Consider the following 26227-nt stretch of genomic DNA (forward strand, 5'->3'; position numbering starts at 1 on the left):
CTTACAGATACCCTTCCCCCCGCCAAGAATGTGAATTTCTCACTTTGTGTTTGTAAAGACCCAGGAATAATTTGAAGAGTACCTTTGTTGTATAAACTTAAGAGTACGGACAATCGGTGATAGCAATTAGTAGTACAAATCTCTTAAAACACGAAAGAATGCTATTTTGCTGCAGGATGAAAGACCTCTAAGTAATGTTCCTCATTCAGCTGTTTTTTTAGCGTGTGGAAGGCACAGCTCCTTTTCACCGGGAGGCTCCTGGGTGTCTCTCCCTCCAACCCACGCTTCCCAGCTTCCTCCACCTCGCCCGGCTCCTCTGGGCTAGGCTGCGGCGGGGGACCCGCCGCAGCCTAGCCCAGAGGAGCCGGGCGAGGTGGGAGAAATTTGGCAAACACCCCCCCCCCCCCCCCCCCCAAACAGCATCGTAGACGAGATGCCCAACTGTGCCGCCGCTGCTGCCCCCTCCCGGGGCGACGCGCGGCCCCTTTAAGGCGGCGCGGGGCGCACTGTCCCTTTAAAAGGCGGCGGGCAGGAGGAAGGCGGGAGGCGGCGGTGGCGGCGGTCGGGGCCATCGCCTGCCCGCCGGCTTTTACCCCCCCTTTCTCGCCGGCCCGTCGTTCGTAGCCGCCCGTTAAAAAGAGGAGGCAAGATGGCCGAGCTGGGGAGCAAGGGGGTTACCGCCGGGAAAATCGCCAGCAACGTCCAGAAGAAGCTGACCCGGGCGCAGGAGAAGGTAAGGGGGGGGGCTGGGGGTTGCTGCCGCCGCCGCCTCCCCGGGATGCGGGGGGCGATGCGGGGACCGGGAATGACACCCCTCCCCAAAGCAAAGATGCGTCTCGCAATGGGTGCAGCGGCGACCCTGCCCCTCCCTACCCCCCCCTCCCCCGGGGGGGCTGGCAGCTGCCTTCTCTGCCTGCGGATTTAGGGCCCCTTTGCATCCTGAGAATGCAAAATATCGCTGATGCGAGCTGTAAGGGTTTACCATCCGTCTGCACGCTCAGGATAAGCAGAAAGATGGCATCGCATTCAGCTGGGAGAGGGGAGGGAGGCACTTTTTTTTTTTTTAAATATGTAGATGCTTATTGTTTCAGCAGGAGAAGACCTTTCTATGGTATTTAGGTTGTGCTTTATGCGACAATTTCAAGAGCCGTACTGTGTTTTGCGGTAGCGCTAAATACGTAACCTCAAAGGCGGTGAGGAAGAGGAGATAGGTACTTGCTTCCTTATCTCCTAACAGCATAGCATGATAGCTGCTACTTGCTTTACTGACCTTGAGCTCCAGATTTTGAAATGGGGGTAAAGCAAAAGCCATACGGTCTTTAAAGATTGTGCCGATGACTGCTGAGAGAGGGGTGGTTTTTGAATCCCGGGAGCCCTTTTGCTGCTCTCCACCCAACCCTGTGCCAGCAAAAGGTGCCAGGAATATGCAATGGATACTTTTCGTGTTCATCTCTCTGGCATGCTGCATCTGATGCCAGCTGCCTGCTCTGTGTAGGGATTATCGGACATTTTACGCAGGGACATTGATCAGCTGCTTTTTATCTCAGGCACGCTCGTCTTGGTTTTCAGTGATTTGCTGTGAGATGACATTGACTGAATAAGGACTGGTGCATCTTCGAAGGAGGGAGGGTGAACAGATCTGCCCACTGCTGCTCTTGTTCCCTGGGAGTTATCTTTAGCAGCTAGATTTAATCTAGGAGGTTTGGGATTGGATGCAGTGCTGGCCTGAGCCTTGTACCAATCGCCGGCACCGTTACAAAACGCTGCTGGGTCAGAAAGGCAACCCAAACCTGTTGGGCCTAATGTTGCACGTGCTGCTTCCACGAGTTTAAGATCACTTACTGAGACTAGAAGCGTGATTTGTACTTGCCTGACTGCTTGGAAAAAAACCCAAGTGAATAGCAGATCCAGTATGGAACTGGCTGCAGCAACAAGGTCCCGGCTTCGCTCCGTACATGAGAGCGAGCATGGCCCCATCTGTGGTTTTTCCCCTTACTGCGGTTTCAGGAGTGGACAGGGCAGGGAATCTGTCTCCTGGTATCTGGCCCACCCTGAACTCATCATAGATGCTAAATTCATTCCGTGTTAGCCACCAGATGGCAAGCATATTTTTAGTTAGTATTAAGGTAGGTGGTAAAGGCTGAGCTCCTTGGCCTGCTGATGAAGTTATTGTATTTATCGGTGCAGCCTGGTGCCAAGTGTGGCCTGCCAGGCCCTTCCCTGAGGGCTTCTTATCTGAACGCATGCAGGTTCTTTTCCTAGGGAGAGTTTTCCACAAATTCCTCTCAACTGGAGATCCAGTTCACTTCCTTGCTTATTCCCTGGTGGGTATTGGGGGCGTGGGAATGATGACAACAATAATAATCAAGAGTTTAGCCTCATATTGCAGGTGATTTGCACAATCTGAAATAAGTTGTTTGTCTCTCTACACAGAAAAAGCACAGATCGTTTCCCTCTAAGGAGAAAAGGAAAACAAAACCCGGAGCACTTGTTTAATAAGTTAACATAAATTCTAGGCCCTTCAGCTGTTTTCATCTGAAAGCAAACAAAATAACTTTGCTCTCTGGGCTCTCAAAAAGGAAAAAAAATGGCATTGCTTTCTTCATCATCTGACTTGCCCCTTCATACTGCTGCAGCTTCATCTCTAACAATTCTTCTTTTGTGGAGTGTTAGGTATTTTAAACTTGTCTCTAAGGGTAAATGTCCACTGAAGCAAACATGTGAATGTTAACTTTCAGCTGGTGAGGAAAGACACAGCTGAATAAAAAGTGATGAGGAAGGCACCACAGGTTATGACACTATATTGGTGTTAGTCTTGTGGTATTTAAACTGTGATACTATGTTTAGCAGGAAGGGTAAACCACATGCCTGGAGATAAGGACCAGGTGTTTAAAAAACAATAATAAAAAAAAGAGCAAGCAGGAGTGTGCAAGGGTACATCTGGGTATACAACAGACCAAGCTCTTAAAAATGTATTAGATTTTTGTGAAGGGATGTTGACTGGTGTCGAACTTTCCTTTTTGAGGCTTAAACAAGCTGACAGTGTTCCTTTTACGTATCTTCCTTCGATTTGAATCTAGGATAAAAATTCTTCCCTTCAGAGTCATATCTCCCTCCCAACTTGAGCCCTGAGGCTTTGACTTCAGCAGTTTCCTTCATGGTGAATTTAAGCCTTATGTTAAGTAAAGAATGATGTCTTTTTGTTCAATGCAGAATTCACACTGAAACCCTGTACACATCCTTTTTTCCCTTCTGAGATGGCTATTATGTAAAGTATGTAAGATATTCCTTCAAAAGTACTGTTTGTTTTAAGCCTTTCAGCAAAACTATTGGCTATTTTTGGAAGATGCTTTCTCAATTCCACAGGAAATGTGGGGCAGAATGGTTGACTATGCTGTTTGCAAATGGGCTGTGCACCCTTTTAACCTCTCTTTCTGTTCAAAGGTAGCCTCAAGTACAACACTTGGCAATAATTTGCCCATTGTCCAGTGAAATGTATTCAAGTAAGTTGATGCCTCTGTCCAGAGGAACTGACCTAGCAGAAAGGACCCATGCAACCATTGCTTAGTCAATATATCATCCTTTGCAACTAACAATTAGGAGATTTAGGCTGGAAGTCAATTAGCTGAAGGATTTTCAGACCGAGACATTGAGCTCTGAACCTTTCATAATTCTAAACTTCTTAAAATGGAGTAAAATTGTAATGCCTCCAATGTCATGGTGTCTTGGAGAGTTTGCAAGCTCTTTTAACTGCCAATAAGGATTTGAAGTGTTTTTTTCTTTGTCTGTAATCCATCATCTTGGTTAAAGTTTGTTTCTGCTATGTGATCAATTTTTGTCTTATACTTTTGAAACTTTTAAAAACCTCTGCAATTTCCACAATTCTCATTTTTCTCAAAGAGTGTCCTGTTTCTGGATGTGTCAGTCTGCACATGCACAAACATTTCTGCTTTGAACAAAATAAAACAGCATCTTGGTGACTTGATGCAATCCTGGTGCAAGGGTAACTCCTCTGCAAGGTTCCAGGAAGGGGGTTGAGCTTGGGGAGCAAATGGATTGGGGTTTTGTTGCTTGGCTGGCAGTGAGGGTCCTTGTCACAGGATCAAGCTCTTTGCTTTCCTCCAGCAGGTTAGGCAGAGATTCGGGGTGGAGGGATGATACTGGCTGTGCGGGCACTGACTGGCGATTTAAATTGCATACAGATTAATAGGCATGTCTGAGGAGATGAATTGTAAAGTTGACATTGGAAAGGGAGTTTTTTTGTCAGGAGCTTTTTTGCATGGAGAAGAGTAGAAACGGATGAACTTATTTTTCCCTTTCTAGACTTAGACTGAGAGTGGGAAGTTCCTATCCTATAGGAGTGGTGATCTCTTGCTCTCTTTTCATTACAAAGCTGGGCAAAACGAGGAGTCTGTGTTCCATGACATGAATAGGCTGTCATATTTTTTTCATGTTTTTACTCTGATGCACCAACAAACCAAGGCATCCCCTTTTCTCCCTCTCTGTCCCTAACCAAAGGGGAAGGCTTTGTTCTAGGACCTGGCAAAGTTTAGTTTGGACATCCCAACTCCCTTGCATTAGGGGGTATCATTTAGGTCGTAGAGTCTGCCACTGACTTTCCATGTTGCCATGAGGTGTCCCTTCTGCTTTCTGTTCTTGGCTTTCTTTTTTTCACACCGATGTTTACCCACATCTATATTTGCAAAGTTTCCCTGATTAAACCTTCTGTCAGAGCAAAGTTCTGCTCTCCTGTGGCTGCACAGTCCAAGGAGGCTAGGCAGTAGTCCTGGTTTCACAGGGCTAGTGTGACCACAGTTGTTGGTAGCCAGGCTTGCTGATGCTTATTGCCTGCCTGCTACAGTGCAAAAAAAGATTTATATGCTAGTAAACCAAAGGAAGGAATTTGCAGCCCAGCAAGGAGAAATAACCAAGGACACTGGCCCTGAAAAGGAAGGCGGAGGATTGCTTTTGGCAAGCCTCTGTGGCATGATGTCTCAATGCTTTTTCCAATTGATTTGTCTCACGTAACAGTTGTAGTAGCACAGACTGTGTCCAGAAAGGATCTTTTCCTTTCCCAGAACCTTAGGTTTTGTTTCTTTCCCCTTGTAATCCTTTGCTGGATGTGAGGAGGTTGTGATTTGGGTGGAAAGGGGTTTGCAGGAGGTGTGTCTTGCATTTTGAGTTTGCCCTGACAAGACTTCCCCCCCCCCCCCCCCACATGTGCCAATAGGTGGGGCATGGCATGTTAAAACACCTAGAATGAAATCTCAGCCCCATTGAAGCAGGTGGGAGTCTATACCAATAAGCAGCACCTAGGAACCTTAAACAAATTTAAATAGAGCTGTCTTCAGGATTTGGCTGTTAGAGGCTGCCTGATCTGTAGAACCTCTGCAGGTGGGGAGGGAGGCTTTACATAAAAAATGGTAGATGCAGAAAGCTCTGCTATTGAGAAGTAAGTATCACATCTACCTACTTGGGAGAAGTTCCATACCGGTTTTCCTTCGGGATCCTTCTGTCTCTTCAAAGCTTCCATGGTTTTTGCTTGTCTTTGCATAGGGTAGGATGGTTTGGTGGCAAACTGCCTTGTTGTGCCAGTGAAGTACAAATAGCCTGAAGAGCTACAAGAGTTGCTGTCTTGCTGATGTGGCAGGAACCTTTCTTTTTTTTTCCTGGAGGACTCCCCAGATGACAAGTAAAGGGCTTTTTACTTTGTATCTGTTAGCTTGCTTTCTCAAGAATGCATGGCTTAGATGACAGGTAGAGTCTCAAAGGTACTTTCTGCCTAAAGGTTGCTGGAAACCAGGCACTGGATAGAGGATAGAGATCTGAATTAATGCCCCTAACGTACAGATGATTCCAGTATGAGCTCAGACTGTATTGCTGGGTATCAGATAATCTGCATGGGGCAGGGAGGAGGTGAAATAGGAAACCAGGCTCCACATGGTTCCTTGCCCATGGAATGGTTTGATTGGCAGGGTGCTTACAGTGCCCTGCTGAAGGTGCCCCTCTGGGTATTGGCAACAGATTTCTTTTAAGCAGCAGAATCTCACAGATGGATGAATTTTCTGACTGGAGAAGGCTCAGCCCTATTCCTGGTCACTTTATCTTCCCTGTAAGTTCTAGTCTTACAGCCAGTCCTCTTCATTGCAGTTCTTGTGAGATCAGGTTCATAAAGTAGGATCTGGAAGATCTCTTGTCATTGAAGACTTTTGGTGAGGCTCTAGGCAGAATGGAGTTAGTGTTACAGAACTCATCTGTCCGGGGAGGGGGGCCATCAAACTTTTCTGTCCTCTCCCTCCATCATGCATGCTGATTGATAAGCAAGGTTTTGTGCTTCCAGGCACAAACGTTTTTTGCAACATCACGAATGATCTTGGCATGTGACTAGCAAATGACATGGCTGGTGGCCAAGCCATTGAGGAAAGCTGTGTGCAGCCTGAAGTGTTCAGCATCTGGCTGCACTGGGGTCTTCAGGAATAATGCAAGTTTTCCTTTGTTCCTGGCTCTTTGGACAGACAGACAAGACCCTGTTGCTTGAGACCAAATGTGTCATAAAGTTCTGGTTCTAGAAACTTTTGGAGTGACAAGAGGGTAGCTTAGGTTGACAGGTATTAAAAGTGGCTATTTTTTTCCGCTGTTGTGATGGTGACCGGACACCTGAGCTGCCCGCTATGCGAGTTCTGCAGCTTCAAAAGGATCATCTTACAGTCCTGGCTGTCCACCTGTAAATGCAGGGATCAGACTGTCTTCCCAGAAGTGCTGTACTGGCAACTTGATGTTGTCATGAAGATAGACTCAGTTTGTCCAAGCAGAACAGACTTGCAGCCCTGTCTTCTTCAACTGGCCACAGCACAGCTCAGCTGCCTAAGTAGGCCAGGAGACTGTGCATTCTCCAATCCATGTTCTCATGAGGTGAGAACAAATATTAAAATATGAATAAAGCCTCGCTGGAGAGCAGCTGGCAGGTGGAATAGTGCATTAAGGTCCGTTTTGACATCAGCCTGTGTTTTAGCCTTCTGTTGAGGGACTGTATATTTGCTTTTCTCCAGCAACTGCAATATTGAATGCACGAGTGCCAGCAAACCTGTACCATTCTGGCATACTGCTGAGGTAAAAGGGGACATCTCTCACAGGAAGGGGTTGGAAGAGAGAAGAAAGTCATTTACATTGTCTTGCTAGTTAAAATAAATTTTAAATATGGTATTGACTGTTTAATACTGTGAGAATAGGAGCAAGGAACTTCTGCAGATTTGCCTGAACTATTTGCAGTGCTGCAACGGATGAATAAATCTTGGCAGGTGTTTTTTCAGCAGGTGCATGCAAGTGACTGATGGACCTCAGACAGTTCAGGTTTCCCTTGGAACATTTCCTGGCTTTGCTAGCCTCTGAAGCTGCTTGATCTTCACAAAGCTGGCAAGTACTGCAGGGTAGGTTCCATCCACATTCCCGGAGAAAAATTGGAAATACAGTTATTAGCAGAAAATAGGATTAATGAATTTTTTTTGTTTTAGGTTACATTTTCATTATGCCAACTTGCTTGCATAGTTTTGTTTCTTAGCTGCTACTCAGAAAATACCTCTCTTTAGATTTGTAGTTCTGTGGTCTGAAGGAACAGCCCCGGTAGATGGGAATACAAACTCTCCAACCTGAATAGGTTGTACAGTTGTTTAATTAATTTTTTTCCTCCACTCTTTTTTCTAAGTTTCTCCTTGATTATGTTGGGAGCTTGTATTCAGGAAGGGTTTGGACACTAGTTATATTTTGAGGAAGACGTGGAAGCCAGAGCTCAGGGCACTACACAGACCTAGACAGAGGTCTCACAGAATCACTATGAAGCAGCTTTATGAAATGAGGAATATGTACTGTGTTTGCTCAGATGACTGCAAGTACACATGTATGACATAGATTTTTCTATTATTTAGGCTGTGCTGGAGTAAAATTTGCTCAGACCTGTGGCTGGCAGGTTAAAGTTTTTGGCAGTCAGCATTTCCAGAGGGGTGCAGTTACGAGAGTCATAATGGCCAGTCAGTGTCGCGTTTCTTTTTGTCCCTTTCTTTAGAAGAAAGGAGAAGTCTGGGTGGCAGTTTGTTCTTAATATAGGCTGCCAGGCAGGATGGAGAGTGCAAACTTTACCACTAAGGAGGAAAGCAGTACTTAACAACAACTAATCCGTCTGTGAAAACCACAGGCCACGTTTAATCTCTTGATGATACACAGATATCAAAGTCCGAAGTACTGGCCTCTCTGCAAGGATTTGACGTGCAGATTCAGAAAGCTGGTAACCTGTTCTGAAATAATTTATTTTTTGGTAATTCTTCATTGATCATGTTTGGTTTGTCTTTTAAGTAGGTTTAGAACTTTTTGTTAAACTTGCTTTAAGAGCCATGCTAGTTTCTCAATTCTTTTCAAAGGTACCTTTTCAGGAGGGAGATTAGAAGTTGATATAGCTGAAGTACAAACATTTTTCACTGGGCAATTGTTAATACCCTGCTTTGAAACTGTATTAGACAGAACTGCAATGCTTGTTTGCCACCAGGGATGGAAAGGGAGCTTCAATGGTACAGTAACTACAGTGTTAGAAAACACAGCTAAAAGTGTTCATGCTTTTTGTTTTTTTTGCCTTTATGCTACGTGGCCTGATTGCACATTTTATCAGGCCAGAAACAATAATGTGTGACTTATGTTCAAACTCAGCTGAGTTGGTTATTTGCAGAGTGAATTAGCAATTCTATCCCATTGGATTTATTTGGAATGGTGCCAGCGACAGATGTGAACATACACCGAATGAGGTATAAAGAGGTATATTTGAAGAAAATGTAGATCTCTGCATCTTTTTCCTTAAGAGAAATGCTAGTCCCGTAGCTCTCTAGTACCCTTGTAGGTAATGCTACCCATTCCTGTAAATTATAGTAAGTCTTTTGATCCTACGGGCTCTGGGAGTCTTGAGTGTGGAAGGACCAACCTTATTTCCATTCCTACTTTCTCAGCCATTGTGGGGAAAAAAAAGGGCAAAAACTTGAGGGGGAAAAATAGTATATTTCAAAAATGCAGGGAATTCCTTTCCTGTAATTTGAATGTTTAGCTCATTAATTTTGAATTTTCAGGCAGTCGAGCACTGTCTTGGGGAGATACTTTCTTCCCCCTCTGTCTGTGGGTGCAACATGATGCCTCTGGTCCAAATGTTGATTCTGGCACAAGAGACCAAAAAGGGGATTGAGTTACTGTGGCAGGGGACAGCATGTTTCAAAGGTTGCTTTGAAAATATATTTTGGAAGAATTCTGGTGGGAGGAATGTCAGGCTCTGGGAGAAATAGTAGTCATGAAAAGTTTAAATCCGTTCAGAAGGAGAAATACACTTGGGATTCTGCATTGAAACACTCCTTAAGGTATAGGTTTCTCAGTGGAGGAATGAAATGACTATTCTCGGTATTGAACTGACTTCTACAGTAGGAGAATACTAGGGATTTTTCTCTTTTTTGTCTGGTTAGACTGAACAGTCATTGCAAAAGGCCAAGCCTAGCTGTGTGTTAATAAACTTGAGCCATTCAAAGAATGTACCCACTCTGATAATGTTTCCCTCGTCATGCATACAGACAGTATGATTATTTGTTAGTATCTGCAGTGTGATTGTATTTCTAGATTACCAAAAAAGCCCATTCCCTATCCTGAAACAATTCCAATGTAAATACTGGACAGTCTCAGTTCATTAAGATACTTCTGGTTTGTTTCACTAAAATTCTGTATTCCAGAAAACTTAAAAGGGTTTTCAGATATTTTTGCAGAGGTTTAGTAGGGTTGGTTTTGTAGGTAAGGGTGCAGGGCTGGTTTTGTACAGCAAAATTTTTATGAAATACATCAGCTGAAGAAACTGGAAAAAGAGATTGGCTTGCTTTGGAGAGGAAGAGCAGCTGTATGTGCAGGGCTGGGAGAGGAGGGTTTGGAGCCTGACTGTGGTGTAGTGGTGGTGGTGGGGGTCAGAGAAAGTCAGAGGGGTGATGTGATCACTCGATCATAGTGCCCTGTAGTGGTACACTACATCCATTTCCTCATGGTCTGGGACTTGTCAGTGAATCAGTATCCGAGCCAGTTGCTAGACTAGAACTTTTTACCAAGCTGGAGGCTTTTGCTCTCCTTATTCCCTGACCCTTGGCGAACATAAATAGTTCGGGGAGGAAGTGTACATTTTCAGGGCTGGATGTCCTTACAATGAGGCTGTGGGAATATTAGGTGAAAAGAGCTGTGTTGCTCTGCTGGAGGAAGGTGATCGACTTAGAGCTAGGGTGTTTTTAGCTGGAATGTCTTCTAAGCTGTCAATCCCATGTCTCCAGTTGAGGCCTTAATTTTTGAGGAGGCTCTTTGGGGAGTGCATTGTGGTGCTTTTCCTCTCCAAAGACAGGGTGGCCCAGATTCTCAGCAAGTACTCTGGCAAAAAAGCTGGTGAGCTTACATCCATTCAAAGCAGGAGAACTTGCCCTATCAAGCCCAGTTCTCAAATCTGCTGTTACTCATCCTTCAGCTGTTCTGAAGTAGAAGCAGTCCTCTCAGGTGGAAAGGAAGAAGAGCTGTTCAAAAGCTGCTTGGGGAGAGCCAACAAGAGCTGATCATCTGTGTTGCTCCCTCTTTGATGGGAAAAGCCACACTGTAACCCAACCTGGCAGTGGAGGGCACCGTTCCTAAATCTTTCCCCCATGTCTGATCTCTTGCAACTAGTGCCTTCTGGCTCTGGGAGTCCCAACAGCTGATCCAAATGTCTGTGTCTTTTCCCTTTGCCCCACCATGCATGTTACTTGTCCAGCTCTGTCCTGCATTTGAGAAACTCCCATTCTTGTTCAGCAAGGTGGTCATGAACCCATACAGGAGCTTTCCTAGCCTCTTAAGGGCTCTGCATCCAGCCTGTCCTTTCCAGAGTCCCCCTCTCACGTCGTTCTGCCTTATAAGACCTCCTCTGCCCCTATCCCCCCTTCCTAGCACACACCTGCTCCTTTATCTCTTTCTCCAGCTCCGGCATAGCCCCAGATGCCTTTTATGTTTTGACCCGATTTGGTTCCTTCATTTTGCATTAGGGCCTGCGTAAAAATAAAAATACTTCTTGCAAATGTATCAGCATATAAAATGAGTGTTGCAGAGGAGGAGGTGGAGGACTTGAGAAGGGGGATTTGTACAAACAGCACTATTTATGCTATCTATTCTTCTTACTAGTGTTACTGTTGGCTATAGATAGGGTTTAATTAAGCTATGTTAAATGCCTACCCAAGTAATAGACATTGATGTTGCTGAAGTACTGTTGCCTGGAATGTCACATTGATGCCAGCTGAATAAGTGATGCCATTTGGCCTTATTAACTACAGAGCTATGATGTAGCTACTATCCAGCTCCACAGTTGTGCCTACTTTTTTTTGTCTCTGATTTGGTGTCTGTTTAAGACTGGGACAGACAAAAGGTAGGGTGGAAATTTACCTGCTTTCTTGGAGACTGTTTGACATTTCCTGCTTCTTTATTTTCAGGGTATTGGTAGATACATATTCTCCCCAGTCTCTGGTTTGCTGAAAAGCAGGGACTCTGGGGAATTCAGTGTTTTTTACCCGCCTGCTTTGAATAAGAGCAAACCAAGTGGAAAAAAATTGCCCAGAAAGTTATGTATTAGGCACACAACCGCATATGGCCAAGATGGCTTGGTTGCACAAGCACACCTAACAGCTGTGTGTTCAGTGGTCTGTCTCTTGGGCGGTGATGTGGTAGACGTGCAGCTTGTGCACCCCAGACTCAACAAACCAGGGCTGACTGGTCAAGATGACCATAATGGAGCCTATGTGTCTTCTGGTGAAGCTGTGAGTTTTCAGCACCTCTGGTATCAGGCAACCTGCTTAAGGTGTCAAGGTTGAAGCATTCAAAGTCTGAAAACTCTCGCTTAAGCTCTTAAGATTCTTAATCTCTCACACTTCTCAAGGTAGGTGCCTGCTTCTGGCTCTGGGTTTGTTCTGGTGGAAGAAGTCACCACTTCTGAATGGTTATCCCACTGCCCTGTTTCCTACTCTGTGCACCTGCCGCTGGAGCACTTTGTGTGAGTCTCCATCTGCTCGCCTGTAGATAAAATCTTGTCTTCGTCAGACCAACAGTTTGAACTGACCTAGCTACTCCCACTGGGGCAACAGTTTCACATCACTTTTAAACCACATCTACCACTGAGATGTGTCATCTTCAGCTGCTCCTTTTCTCCTCCTTTCTGCATGTTGCTGCTCCGTTACCATCCCTCTGGTTGTGCTGCATTACCTGTTTTTCTTTCAAGCCTCTTCTCACAAATAGGTGCATTTGATAGTAAGTTCTGGATGGGGGAACTAGACAGGCAGCAACAAGTACAGGTACAAGGGAAAGAATAGCAATCCAGGGTGCTCAAGAGAGGATCTGCCCTTAGGTGAGGGCAAAGTGGAAGTAAGCCCAAGTTTGACCCGGTGCAGGTACGCCTGAATCAAGCAGGACCATGGGGCAGTGGGGTGGTACCTGAGCCTGGGCTGTTGGCCTTTCTCGCAGCTCAGCTCGACTAGACCTATAGCTAGCACCTGACTTCCTAATTTTACATTCTCTTTCCCTTATATTCTGACCCTCTGAAACCCCTGACTGAAGGATATAAAATAGATGATGAAAAAATTGAAAATAAAATCTAAATGGCACTTGCCAGGGCTTGTTTTTATTCTCAGGAGCTTGGGTGGTAAAAGAGCAGGACATTTCCATGTCCTTCGTAAGGATAAATAGGGGACTGAAGAGTAAAGGGTAGGAGAGGGAGACATCTATGCTTTCTTTTTAACTGCTAAAATCTGTCAAGCAAATGAAGAGATAAATAAATAAAACCCAATATGTTTTCGTAATAAACTTTCATAAAGCAAGGCAAGATCAAGCATTTATAGAAGGGGAAAAAAAAAGTCCACGAAACAACACGGTGAGTTAGACCTGGAGGGAAGATGATGTATCAGTCGAATGTTTGGGGGTTGGTGAGGTGTTAGGAAGATAGATATATCCGAGGAAGAAAAAAAAGCAAGAAATAATTCTTGTTTCACTTTCCTGTATACTGCTGGTTATAGCCGAGAACCAACCCTTGAATTTATGCTAGGGTACAAGCTTAGTGCATGGGTTGTACCTATCATACAGGGCAGGTTGGTACCTATCGTACAGAGTAACATAACAAGACTAAATCAGCTAATGTAGCAGAAGCCTTTAAAAGGAATGTGGTTTTGAAGGTGCTTGGATGGCCTAGGGGTAGGCAGACACTGAACTACATGCAAGTGTGTGAGCGTAGCACAACGTGACTGCAGAGACCAAGCTATGATGTCATGTCAGTGAGAAGAGAAATTGCTTTTCTATACTGTCTGTCACAGCACAACTCCTGCTGTATCATGACTTAATTTAGACTTGAATGATGCTAGAAGCTAAACTGCAAAAACTGTGGGTGGAGGGGGAGGGAGAAACAACATACAATGTTGAAAACAGTCAAGAGACTAAAATCATATAAAAAATCCTGGAACATCAGGATTTGGGTCAGTGCTGTATGTACATCGGGAGGGCCCAGTGAGTTCAGCAGCTCAAGACTTGTCCCTCTTCTAAGTGCCCTCCGTGGGAGAAGAGATGGTTTGGTTTGAGCCCATGGTTACATATGTAAGAGAACTTTTCTGCTTGACTGATTTGCCATGTGCAAAGATGGTGAAAGATACTGCTTGCAAAACATCCGGAGAACCGAGGATTTATTTGTGTGGTTTTGTAAACATGCTGTAGAGTTGTCTTGAGGAAAATAGCTCTTGCATTGTGGAGATGTACTGTGTATTTTCCTGAACTGCTAGTATGGCTGTTTTCTTGTGGAAAGCAGTTCTTCTAAAGGCTGATGTTAGAAATCTAGAAGGTGTATTAATTTTCTCTTGCAACAACGAATACAGATTTTTAAGCTAGAGCTTTGCTGCTACTCAGATTTCAGTTTAGATCAAACAATTAATATTCACCTATTTCCACAGCCAGCTTTTTGTTGCTGTGGTGTTGGGGCCAGTCTCCCACTTGTACTGGCCTTTTCATTGTTGTGAGAGCAGTTTCAAAGAGGTTTGTGCTGCATCTTGGTCATTTCTGAAAGTCACTTTGTTACCAAAAAGCTTGGAATGAAGAACTTATCAACACCAATTTAGTCAAATCAGTAACAACTTGAGGGTTTTAAGTATTTATGTATTTAAGTAACCACATCCTTAATGTTAGTGCCCTGTCTGAACAGGAAAGGCTCTCCCATCACCCCCATTTCATTTTGTTTCATTCTTAATGTAACAGGCAGCACAAATCAGTTGTTACTGTCAAATGAAAAAACTTTGTCTTTACTGTTGATTGCCAGACTCCTGGCTGAATTCACGGTAAATCTCAGAGCTTGGGCTAGCAGGCATGGGTGAAAAATCTCTCCCCCCTCCCAGCCCATTCATGCGCATGGTAAGTTGACCGTGACTTACTGCACGTAAAGGGGAATGAGGAGTGAGGCTACGGCTGCACAGATTAATGAAATTTAACGGATTCTCTTTCTGGGACAAAAGAGAAAGCAAAATGACGTTGCAGTTCCTTGCTACCTTAATTTAATTTCAAGGTATTTGATGGGTGCTAACAGCAGCTTTCCTTTCCTACTAGTTCATGTTGCACCAGCCTGCTTTCTCCTGCAATGGGTGCCAAAGCCTCTTCTTCAGTTCCTGCTCAAAGGTGACCGCTACCAGGGAGTGGTTAATGTTCAGAAAAGCAGTCTGCTGTGATAGTAAAGAGTCTGAGTGGCTTCTCCTTCAGTATCCCAATGTATCAACTCTGATAACTGCAGTGCAGTATGGATGCCAATGACCTGAAAAACTTACCAGAGAAGGAGGGGAAAATGATGCTGCTAGCACTTCTCAAGATAATTTTCTTCCACACAGGGATAAATGATTCATCCGAAGTCACTCTTAAATTAGGTGAGAAGATGCCCAGGGTTCTTGGGAGAGGGGAGGAAACACTTCGATTCAGGACTGCAGTAAGTTGCTCTCCAGCCAGGTATCCCTGGGTATGCCAGGAAACTCTTTCAGCAAAAGTGCCCTTCCCGCAGTGCTCATGTCCTGTTTGGGGGAGCTGACTCTGTAAATGGACTATTTGGAGGCTTCGGAGCGTAATATTCCCAATTACATTACCTGCAGGGTCACCGTGCCCTCTAATGCAGCTTGCAGCCAGAGTGGCTTTGCCCTGTCATAGTTACATGCTTAAAGAGCATTACTCTCATTATCCAGGAGGGTGTATTAATGGGAGTTGATGGATAATTGGAGGAAGGGAGAGGTGCTCAAGAGGTGAATTTGAGTTGGCAGACTTGTTATGCAGAACAGTGCAGTCTGCTTGTGAAAAAGTAAACCAAAGAAACAGGTCTGAGGGAACTGTCCTGCCTTGAAGAGCTTAAGGAGGCAGATAGCAAGGTGCTTGTATGGGAAGTTGGGTCATTAGAATTGTCACTAGTGGGTTGTGGTGGTGTTTGAGGTAAAGTCAGTAAAGTCTTCTGGAATAAAATGTGGGGGGGGGGGGGGGGGGGGGGGGGGAAATTCCTTCTGTCCCTCCAGATCTTGGCAGCTAAATTGGAATTGCTCTAAAACCCTCTGTTTTCTAGCTCCAGCCTTCTCCCATGGTGTAAGAGGAGCAGAGTCCTACCCAGTGGGACATGGGGTTCACAAATGGGAGGCAGTTAGACATTGCACAGCAGCCTGATCTCTGTACCAGCCATGAGTGGGCAGGGTTGGTGAGGAGTTGCCCATGGTGGACAGAGAAGGCCGTGTGGCAGAAGGGAATGAAGGAATGACCTGACCATCAGAAACCTTTTGATGTCCAGTGGCTGAGAACAGCAGTGTGTTGGGAGTTGTACAAGCAGTTTGATGAGGAAGGGAATGGAAATGTTCTCCTGGTCACAGAAGAAGATCTGATTGTGTAGAAAGAACAAATGTGTTTTAGGGAGCTGAACAGGATCCAGCTGCACTAGGGGTAATGAAGAATGGGAGAGAGCAAGGGCTGGAGTGGGGCTTCCAGAGGAGGAAACAAGACTTTCTGCAGGGGAAGTGACACTAGTGCCAGTTCTTACCTGGAAAAGTGCTACTTTAGCAGGACCGGAAAGAAAGAGATTGCCAAAGAAATCCCTGGAGAGTGATGGTCTGCCTTGTCTTTCTGGAGCATGTGTTTATAGAGACTGAGTCCTGCCCTTGAACAGGCTCTTAACAGCACCGCTGGCCTTGGCAGGGGCTGCATGTGCAATGCTAACCACGTCTGTCCTCAAAGTCCAGGAGACACAGATATGTGTGCCCCTGTTCCAGCGAAGTAACAGTAGCACAAGTTGGTTTCCTGGGTGAGTTAAAGTTTCATCATCATGAATGGGGCTGTGAATGAAAACGGGGATGGGACAGTGGAGTGGCGGGCCTTGGAAATAGTCTTTCTTGAGAGCCTGCAGTACCTGCCTGCCAACCTCTGGTGATGGGCAGCGGGAGGCAGAGGGACAGCTGATGGCTCTGAGGGAGGCACCCTGCAGCACATTCTTCAAGCCCAGGGATGGCATGGGTTCAAAACCAGTCATGCTGTAGATGTGGAAGGGTATCAAAAGCATTGATGGGTATTTTTAGCCAGAATGAGTCGGGGCAAGGGTTGAAGGGGCCAGAAAAAAATTAGCTATTCTTGTGTTTTCAGTCTCCTGATGCTGAGGAACCAGGTGTCCTCTTCAAGGGATGACTAATTCCTTGTTTTGTGGAGGGGAGAACAGAAGGCAAAGCATTTTTTTTTCCTCATCAGATGAAACAAGTACTTGTGTTTGGAGGTGAATTTGTCAGGCTTGGAATCCGCTGCCTTCAGAGCTTCCTCCTCTGTTCCCCCTTGAGCTGTTAGTAGATCTGTGGCACTAAGACTTGGCTTTTTAATGTAAACCTCAGCTCCCTTGCACATTGTAACATCACAGACTTGACTAATGTCCCTTTCTCTTTTAAAAAAAAAAAAAAAAAAAAAAAAAAGTTGGGGGCAGGAGGGGAACCCTGTTCAGGCAGAGTGCATTGTTCAATTGCTCTGGTTTGTTATCGTAGGGTTGCTTATCAGAGCTGGTCTGTGAGTATTTATCTAAGGCCTTCCTGTTCCCTCCCTGCCCCGCCCCCCCCCCCCCCCCCCAGTGAAACAGCTGGGGAAGATCTGGGAAGGGGAAACCTGGGGTCTGAAAGATGTGTAGACTCTTGTGCCATGCTTAAGTGCTCACCTGTAAGTAGTCTCTGGATGATGAAGATTAAAAAATGGAAAAGGGTGTGTGTGGCAAGAGAACAAATTCTTCCTTCATTTCTTTCCCCCCATTGCCACCTTCCTTAATTCTCTGACTGTAGTAATCCTCTGACAGTATTTTTAATCATAGAATGTTGTCCCCAGTGGTAATGGTAGCTCCTCTACTAACCCCATGCACGTGTACCAACCTGGATAGATTTTTTTTTTTTTTTTTTTTTTTTTTTTTTTTTTTTTTTTTTAGTGTGTTAATCCTGAAACTGTGGCCAGGATGAGCATGGATCTTAAAAGTGGCTGGAAACTTGAGGAAGATGTATGAAAACAGAATCTGTTTTCATGGTGACAGGCTGAGAGATGAAAATTCATGTATAATGCTTTCTGCTGCCTTTGCTGTCTGGCTCTACTGCTTCCTTACTAAAATCCCTTGATCTGCTTTCTGTTTGTTGCTGTCATTCTCTCTAGTGTTTCTTCTAGCTGTCAGTCAGGGATGGCTTGGATTGCTTTTGCCATTTGTGTAAAGAAAAAAAAGGTGCAAGTCAGGATATCCTCTGCTGAAGTCAGCTGTGGCTGCCCTGGGAGAGTCTTGCTGGCGGGGAGGAGAAGATGATGCGAGGTCGGTCAGTTCCCCTGTCCTTGTGCTTTGTCCATGAGGCATGCTGGACTGAAGCAACTCATTTCTTTGGGCTTCAGAACTAGTTCTAGCTAGTAACACATGGATGGCAAAAAAAAAAGAGAGGCTTGGAGAAACTGTTGTGTATTTACCTGTGTTAGTATATCTTGGGACTAATACTTATGCGTCCTGGATGCTTCAATCCTGTCTCTCTCAAGCAGTAAATCTTACTTTGGCTGAGAATTACTACGTAGGAATGTTCTTTTAAACCTTTAGACTGGCTTTCACTGTGCAGTTGGTGTCCTTGCTTTTCAGAAGGAAAAGACCCTGTGTGGCTGAGATTCAGCCTATGCAAAGCTGACTCAAGATTGCAGAAGTAAACAGTTTTTCATCCTGCCTTCACCATCACCCAGTTCTTGAAACCTGGAAGGCTGAAAGAGAGCCAGCAACACAATGAACAACTTTGTCTCCTCCAGCAATAGCTGGGCTTGCCTATGTGTCAGAAATCTTACCTTGCAAGTGTGTAGTGACAATGCAATGGTCTCAGCAATGTTAAGGAACAATGTTCAGGTGTTGCGAAATCATGCACTTGATTTTTATCGTGCCTCCTCAGGGGCTATGTGAGAATACTAGCCCCGCTACAATAGAAAGGAAAGGTAATGATATGGAAAGGCGTTATGATTTGTACAAAACCAAACAGAGCATCTGTGACAAAGGGAATTTTTCAGAGCAGCTTTTCCTGGTTTTGAAGGGAACTGTGACAGTTTCTCCATTCCTTCTGTAATAAAGGTTAATGTTTAGTATTGACCTACATGTAATTTAGGGTTGCTTCATACCACTATTGTAGACTCCTTGTATAGGCATGGGCAAGTTACTTGTTCTCTAGAGGTCTCATTCTGACATCTGCAAATGATAAAGAGGAAGTGATTCTGTGTTGGGGTGAAAAAAAAAATCTTTGAACGCATGCATATGTGCAAAAAGCCATCACACATAGCCTGCTGTCCTCCTGACAGTGCTGTTGAAATGCGGGTAAGACTGCCCTGCTCTCTGTAGCAGAAATTTATTAGGCTTGTGTTGTCTGTGGTGGTGAAGATTGGCATAGACAGACTGCCTGCTTTCAGCAAGCTTCTTTGGCTTATTTATGTCTGCTCTGGAGTCTGAGATGAGAAAGTAAGTGTTTTGTTTTGTGCTTGCAGTGCAGTACCAGTGCTTTTCTGTGATGCCCTTGTTTCTTTTGGTACAGAAGAAGGTTCTGTGTTTGTTTCAGAGGAAGATGTCCTAGCATTTCTTGCACACCAGCAGGTGCATGTGGAAAAATAGCTGCAGCTGGATACTTGTTCTTCACAAGATATTGGTGATCAGCTCTGATTCTGCATACGTTTCTCTCCTTTCACCTGCTTAGCAAAGCACCTATCTTCTTGATAGCATCAGCTGCACATCATTGAAGTTCCTCCTTCCAAACACATCTTCCTTTCAATCCCACACAGTAATCTCCAGCCGGCACTGTACTTGGCAGGAAGCCAAGTGCTTAATGGCCTGGATGCCCTCACTAGACAGCTATCAAGAAGGGGGGCTTTCCCCAGTGAGATCCAGGGGAAGCCCTAGGAACCTGGTCATGTTGCTGTGCTCCCAGCTCCTTTTTGTTGTAGGAAAAAGTGCCCCTGCTTTGACTGTATTTTCCTGCTTTTGGAAAAACTTAAGCTGTCACATCAAACAACTCTTCAGACTTTGTCCTCTAATTCTAGGCCAGCCAAAACACAGGCAACCCTTCCTCTTCCAAGCTAAGACTTCTTTCTCAGGATCCATGTTGTTCCACAGTAATATCTATTTAGTTGTTGTTCTAGATCCTTCTTGCCATAATTTCTCTTTCTCTTCCCATCATCTTTAACCTTTGCCTGTGGCAGCTGTGCAATCAGACCAGAATCAAAATGAAGCTGCCTCTTTGATCCTACCCTGCATTTAATAATAGGGCTGTGGTTGTTACTGAGGAAATAACATATCAAGGTGCATTGGCTCTTCTGTCATCCAAAAGCTTAATTAGAGATTTGGGCAATATACAATAGTCTCTGTGCTCTGGAGTGGTTGTATAGAATTAGGGACCCTGGACACTCAGGAGTACATTTCCTGCTCAGTAGTACCTGTTACTTTTGGTACTTACTATACTTAAATGAAAGGCCTGTAGTAGATATGACATTGAGTTCATGATGCCTACAAAACCTCTGGATTCTGAATTTTTGCCCTCCCATAAGTTTTCCTGGGAGCATTTGATGCATTGTAGTGCAAAATCCAACCAGTTTTGGCTGCCCCAGATCTGGATGTTGTTTCTGTGGAGCGGCTAGATGGAAGCTGGGCACACAGAAGTGCTTTGGAGTTTTGCCATTACAGATTTATCTCCATAATTTTGGGTCATGCTGTATGTGGCTTAAAACAGGGGATTCTCCCACTTTTTTTTTTTTAAACACTTGAATCACAGTAAATCTTGAAGTATTATAGAAAGTGTGCAAAAACTGAGGTTTGGAAATGACTCTTGGTGAGTGAAGCCAAAGTTTTCAGTAAATAAACTAGTTCCTAAAACACTTCGAATTTGAATGAGTTTGTCTGCAAATGTGGCTGATTTATCTGCATATCCCTTGTATAATTAAGAGTTTAAAAAAATTTGAAATGCCAAGACCAGAATTCACCAGCTTATCTTGAAATAGAAAAAGGCTTGGCTGTGATTCTCCCTCTTTAGAAAAGGGAGTGAATTTTTAGTTCTGTTGAAATACAAGTTTGGCAAGTCTAAACCTTGGTGTTTTCCAGGGACTTCATGGATAAACAGGACGCATTCAATTCAAACTGCCCAGCCACTGAATCTAGTCCTTTAGCCAAAGATCCACCCTCACAGTCGGTGTGACTTAGTGAAAACAATGGCCCAACACTTTGTAAGAGGGCGTAAGTAGGCACTGCTGCTGAGAAAATTGGTTCCACCCCTTGTGAGCCAGGCTGGGACAGCAGAAACCATTGGTTACTTTTAACCCAATCTGTATTGCTATTTTTAATTGAGGTTCATTTCTCAATCCTGTTCAGTATATGGCCACTCAAATTCTTGAGTTAGCACAAGGGGATACAGTGATGTAGAGGCAGGAAAGAGAGTGGGAAATGAGACTTTTTCAGTGGCCTTGTTGGAAAATCTTTAAGTATTCATGAAACTGTGGCCTCTGCAAAGACTCCTCTGTGCTTTGGGGAATTCTCCAGTCCAAGGTAAATTTTCTTTTCATCCCCAAGCAGGATAGTTCCGTTCTGGAAATGAGGGTGGAGGAGACGCTCTATCCATCTGTGCTGGAGAACACACTTCAAAGGAAGGTCCTATTGTTTCTTGCAGGAGATGAGAGCAGAGCTTTCACCCTGGAAACTGACCATCACATCTCTCACCTGGAAGTGATTAGGTAGCTGTAGTTTTGAATGCTTTGTATATATCAGCTGTCTACAGAAGATGGCTTCTACATCTAGCCAGTGCCTGCAGGTTTTTAGGATGATAACCTTCCTATGAGCCTGGGTCCCTTTGACATGCAGCTCCCCTCAGGGCAAGTCAGAGGTGCGCAGAAGGTAGGAGCAGCCCAGCCTATTCTTTCCTGCCCCATCCTGTTTCCTAGCGCTGCTGGAATCAATCCCCGTTGATTCTGGCGCAGCCGTGCTGAAAGCCACCAGGGGACAAAGGCTCCTTTTGTTGGGATCTGCAGTCAGGGGCATGGACGTGCTTCTCGGCACTTGCCTCTTCCTGGGGTATCACGCAGTGATTTCTCTGCCTCCTGGGATGCGTGTCCCTCAGCTTGGTCTTGCAGCACTGGCCAGGGGGTGTTTCCCATTGTTGTATTCTGGGAGAGGGAGGAGAAAAAAGGCGTGAGTAAAGTGAAGTGGTAGTTGAGGTTTGCACAAGAGGAAGCTAAATATTGGGTGAACATGACCCTTTATAGCCAAGTGCAGATAACAAACAGTGAGTCAATAGGGACAAATAGACTTTGTTCCCTGTTCTCTTCTATCTTCACTCTTAAAGATACTTTATGCAGTTAAATCTCAGTTGTGTGGTGTGGTTTTTTGTTTGTTTGTTTTTTCCTAAAACCTGTCTTCGTTCAGAGAGTATTAATTCAGGCTTCTGATGCTCTGCAGGCTGCACATCGCTAATACTGGAGTGCAGTGGTTGGTTACTGGGGGGAGGAGTTGGAGGTGTAAGTTGGGATCAGAGGCATGAGCTGGGGAACGCCTTCCCGCTACAAGAATTCTCCTCCCTTCTCAGGTTTCTGTTCCCCTCGGTGGGAGCACTCCAGTTCCTGTCCTTGCTTGGCTATGGTTGCAGAGCTGTTTAAGAAGGGGGAAGTGAAACCTGTGGCAGGATAGGATCCCAGCAGGGAGGTTTTATTCTTTGTCTATGACTGGTGGGGAGGGGAGGCGGCAGAGCATGCCTCTTGTCAATGAGATCTCAAAAGCTCACGTTTAATCTTCAAAACGCTGTCTCCCATGTCCAGCAGGTATCTGCGGCATCATCCAGTGTGGTGGGGAATTGGGCAGCTGCTGCAACTGTTGATGGCAGCCTCAATGCCTACACCTCTTTCTTGCAGGTGATAGTAGAAGTATTTAGGCGATGGCACTTGCCTCATGGGAGTGAAGGCACAGATTGGTGTGCACATGCCATGTTTGTTTTCCTGAACTATTAGTGTGGATAGCAGCAGCTGTGGAACGCTTGCTGGTTGCTGTCATGATTCATTTTTATTAAAATCATGCCAAGCCAAAATTAGTATATAGGAGCTGCCCAGGAGGCTGATGTGACTGTACTGGAAAGACATCTGTGTGGGTTAGCACGCGTCATGCTGACGCCCTCTGTACTGAGGAGGGAGGTATGTCTTCGCCTGCTCGCAGCAGTTTGCTGCAGTCACAACACGTGTGTTGCTGAATGTGAAAGTCAGTGGCTGGGTTAGGAGCCTTACTGGGTGTATAACATGGGATGTGCCATGTTTGGACAGCTGTATTGGCAGACCTGGCATGGCTCTGTGTTTGAGGATCAAGAAAGGGATATTACTCAATTCCCCTGACTTCTGCCTGGGAATTATAGAAAACAGAGAAACCTTTATAAGGTTTTTGGAAAGAAAACTCCTCATCACTATGGTTCTTTTGTTTTTTACCCTATTCACTCCAGGTTTAAGTCTTTAGTCATAATTTGAGTAGATTGTCTTGTGTTAGTCTAATGAGGTGCTTTTCTTCTGCCAGACACACTGGGTACTGGCTCCTGCTGGAGGGGTTAGGCCTGACAGACTGGTGTCTAAGGTGAAGGTTTTTTTTTTTCTTCTATCCCCATAGCTGGGTGGTCTGCGAATGTGTTCGTGGGATTGAAGGAGGCTCCCTTAAAACCATGATGAGGAATATACCTCATGAAAAAAGTCCCATCCATGCTCTAGATGAACTAGGGCAGGGCTTCAAGCCTTTTCTTGAGTCACGGGGCCTTAATTTTCATTTCCAGGGGTTTGGCCTTCTCTGTAAATGCCAAATATACAGCTTGCTTTCCATGGTGCTTCTTCATGGGCCTTGAAGTCTGCAGACCACATGCTGAAATTCACGCAATGTTCTCTTATGTTTATTACCAGATCTGTAATTTCAACCCAGTATCTTCTGGCCTTGCTGTCTGTTTAACTCCCTGTGCTGTTTACACTTTGAGATTCTAAGCAAATAGTAATGCGTAGGCAGGCACCTATAGTTCTTCCACATGTGCTTGAGTTGTCCTCAGCTTGCTTCTCGGAGCAAAGAGTTTTCAGCTTCCCTCTTTTGAAAGGGAATTTAATTTAAAAGCTGAAGTCTTTGCATGTGGTGCTGATTCTGTGTGTCTCCACTTGAGTTCTCTTCTCCCCCTACTGCAAGCCCAGATCTTGAGATCAGCTCTCAGTGCACAAAACTGTTCTTCCAATTTACGCAGATTGGCTGGTAGATACAAGGTTTTCCCTCTGTTCACCCTGCTCCTCTCCCACCTCCCTTTGTTCCAGGTGGCCTTTCACCTTGTGATTAGGACTCAGTGGAAGCAGTAGCTTACCTCCCTTTGGTTAATGTTACAGGCAATTCTTTGAACATTATCAGGCTGGGAGCAGCAGTACTTGATGGCTTCTGCAGCACATACGGTATCTGGTTACTCATTGTGCAGGGGGATCTCAAGGACAGGCAGCCTTTCTTTCCGCAGCTGCTTCCACTGCCAATTCCCCCCCCCCCCCCCCCCCCAAGATATTTCTCCCCTCCTTTCCCCTAAATTCTTCCCTCCTGGTTCAGCTAAAAGGGAACGAGAGAACAGTGGAAGTGTCAGCTTTGCTGTCCTCTCGTTGGCAGGTTTTAGGATATAGAGCTGGGCATGGCTTGAACTCTTGGGAGCAATAGCTCTGCAGAATAGCCTCATCCCTGGGCAATGGTGCCTCAGAGGTGCTATCCTGATGAGCCATGCTTGCTGAGCTGGCCAGGGATCAGGGTGAAGGCAGGCATGGAGCTGGATGCCAAAGCGGCACATGTCAGCCCTGAGGATGATGCAGGGGGGAACAGCTCTTCTCTTAGCCTCCTTCTCAAACTCTGCCATTTGGTATGGCCTCCTTGGTTCAGGCATAAAGCTTACGATGCTGTATGTCACTCAAGTGAACTTGCTTTTCTTTGCTTGACAAATTTATACATACAGGAAGATTCTGGAGGGTCTGTACCCTCGTAGGGAAGTGTTTTTAGTGGTTTGCAAACTGAAAAAGGTTGAACCACCATCCCAAAACCTAGCATGACTGTTGTAGAGTGAGCTTGGACCTTTATTTGGTTCCTAACATTGTCTTCTGCATCTGGAATCCTCTTGGCCCAGTCCTGCAGTGATCAGCACCTGATGTAGCAGGTTTGTTTGTGGCGATGGTCAAAAACCTCAGTGGGCTTTTCTCTCCACTCTGAAGATGTTAGATGAATGCTGACAGTGTACCTTTCATGAGTCCTTTGTATTCTTGGAGGTGCTTGCTTTATTAAAACCTGGTGACCCCGATCCAGGCTGTGTTGAACCACTAGAAGCACAGTATGTTGTTGAGAGCTTGTCGCTGGGCCCATCCAAACATGGGCAAAGCTAAATTGCCTGCTCAGATCTGGCTGCCAGAGTGGTGAGATGGCTTTGTACCAAACGCCCCCCTCATTGATCCCCTTGTCTGTGCTGAGAAGGATGCTTCTTGGCAATGCATGGTGGAGGTTGGTTGGCTGATGCCTATGTCTTCCTGGCTGTCTTGGTTCATCTCACCTCCTGACTGATAATTGCCTTCAGGGGCAATCAGAGAAGCAGTAACTAACTTCTACAGCAACTCCCATGTGTCAACTGTGGCAACTTTCTGATGCTTCCTATGGTGCCGGATCACCTGTTGCTGTTTCTGCCTTACTTCATGTGTTTGACCACTGCCCTCGCTGTTCCCCTTCAGCATAGATCTGGACTCTGCTCTGCGGGGTTCATTCTCTGGGAATATACTTTCTGAGTAGGTGAACAAAACCTTAGATCACTTCAGTCATTGAAATCTTAATTCCCTTCTTTTGCTGGTTCTACCTCTTCCCTGACTTCAGCAGCAGCAAGAACAGGAAAAGAATGGGGAGCCACCAGGATAAGGAGGGGCTGTGTCAAAACAAAAGTGAATCTCAAGTTAACAATGGAGCAAATCTACTGCAAGGAACTGGGCAAGTGGAAAAGGCCCCTGCTGTATTTCATGTGTGGGACAAGGGAGAACAAACTGACTTGCACATAATAATCTGGAATAAAAATGCTTAAAACATTGACTTTTTAATAAAGATTCAAACATGGTACCCCCGTTCCAGAGGCAGGTTTTCAAAAAGCTCTTTGGGAGACTGATTATTACCCAAAGTTGTACATGACTGTCTGGAGACAGTTAATGTTTAAATGAAGCAGGTTTTAAAATAGATAACTTGCCCTGTTAGTTGTAACAAAGCATTTAAATGCATCCTCTTGGATAGAAGCACAAAAGCTTGTGTGTTCCTTTCTTTCTATTTGGATTTCACGTTAAACTTTGATGATGATTGTGCAGCAGAGCAAGTTGAATGGAGTGCTGGCATTTAAGCGCTCCACTGCTGAATCTACCTCAAGGTCACAGCTTCGTGCTTTTGTCACTGTGGTGGTGAACTGGCTTTTCTTTTGCAGTACAGAAGATGAGCTGGTCTCAGAGCACAGCCTGACTGGTCAGTGGACATGGTTGTAACATATCAAATATGAGATAGAAAGTATACTACACTGTTTACTCTTGTTCCAATGCAGCAGTCAGGTCTTTGTGTTTTCCTTACAGTGCAATCATGTCTTGCGGCAGCACTGCACAGCCAGCGCTGAACAGA

General features: G+C 45.1%; 1 protein-coding gene across 20 annotated transcripts in view; it reads left to right on the forward strand.

Annotated features, from left to right (window-relative positions):
- Window positions 1-526: 526 nt before the first annotated feature.
- BIN1 (bridging integrator 1) overlaps window positions 527-26227 on the forward strand; it is a 105192-nt gene continuing 79491 nt past the window's right edge. For 3 of the 20 annotated variants that reach the window (XM_030017536.2, XM_030017533.2, XM_030017543.1), the window contains exon 1: window positions 536-733. In XM_030017536.2, the coding sequence (XP_029873396.1) occupies window positions 650-733 (84 nt within the window). In that variant the 5' untranslated portion in view covers window positions 536-649. Of the gene's footprint in view, window positions 734-26227 lie in introns of all 20 variants that reach the window. The other 17 variants (XM_030017538.2, XM_030017535.2, XM_030017537.2 and 14 more) reach the window with 11 other exon arrangements.

Source organism: Aquila chrysaetos, chromosome 6, assembly GCF_900496995.4.
Source record: "Aquila chrysaetos chrysaetos chromosome 6, bAquChr1.4, whole genome shotgun sequence".
NCBI lineage: Eukaryota > Metazoa > Chordata > Aves > Accipitriformes > Accipitridae > Aquila > Aquila chrysaetos.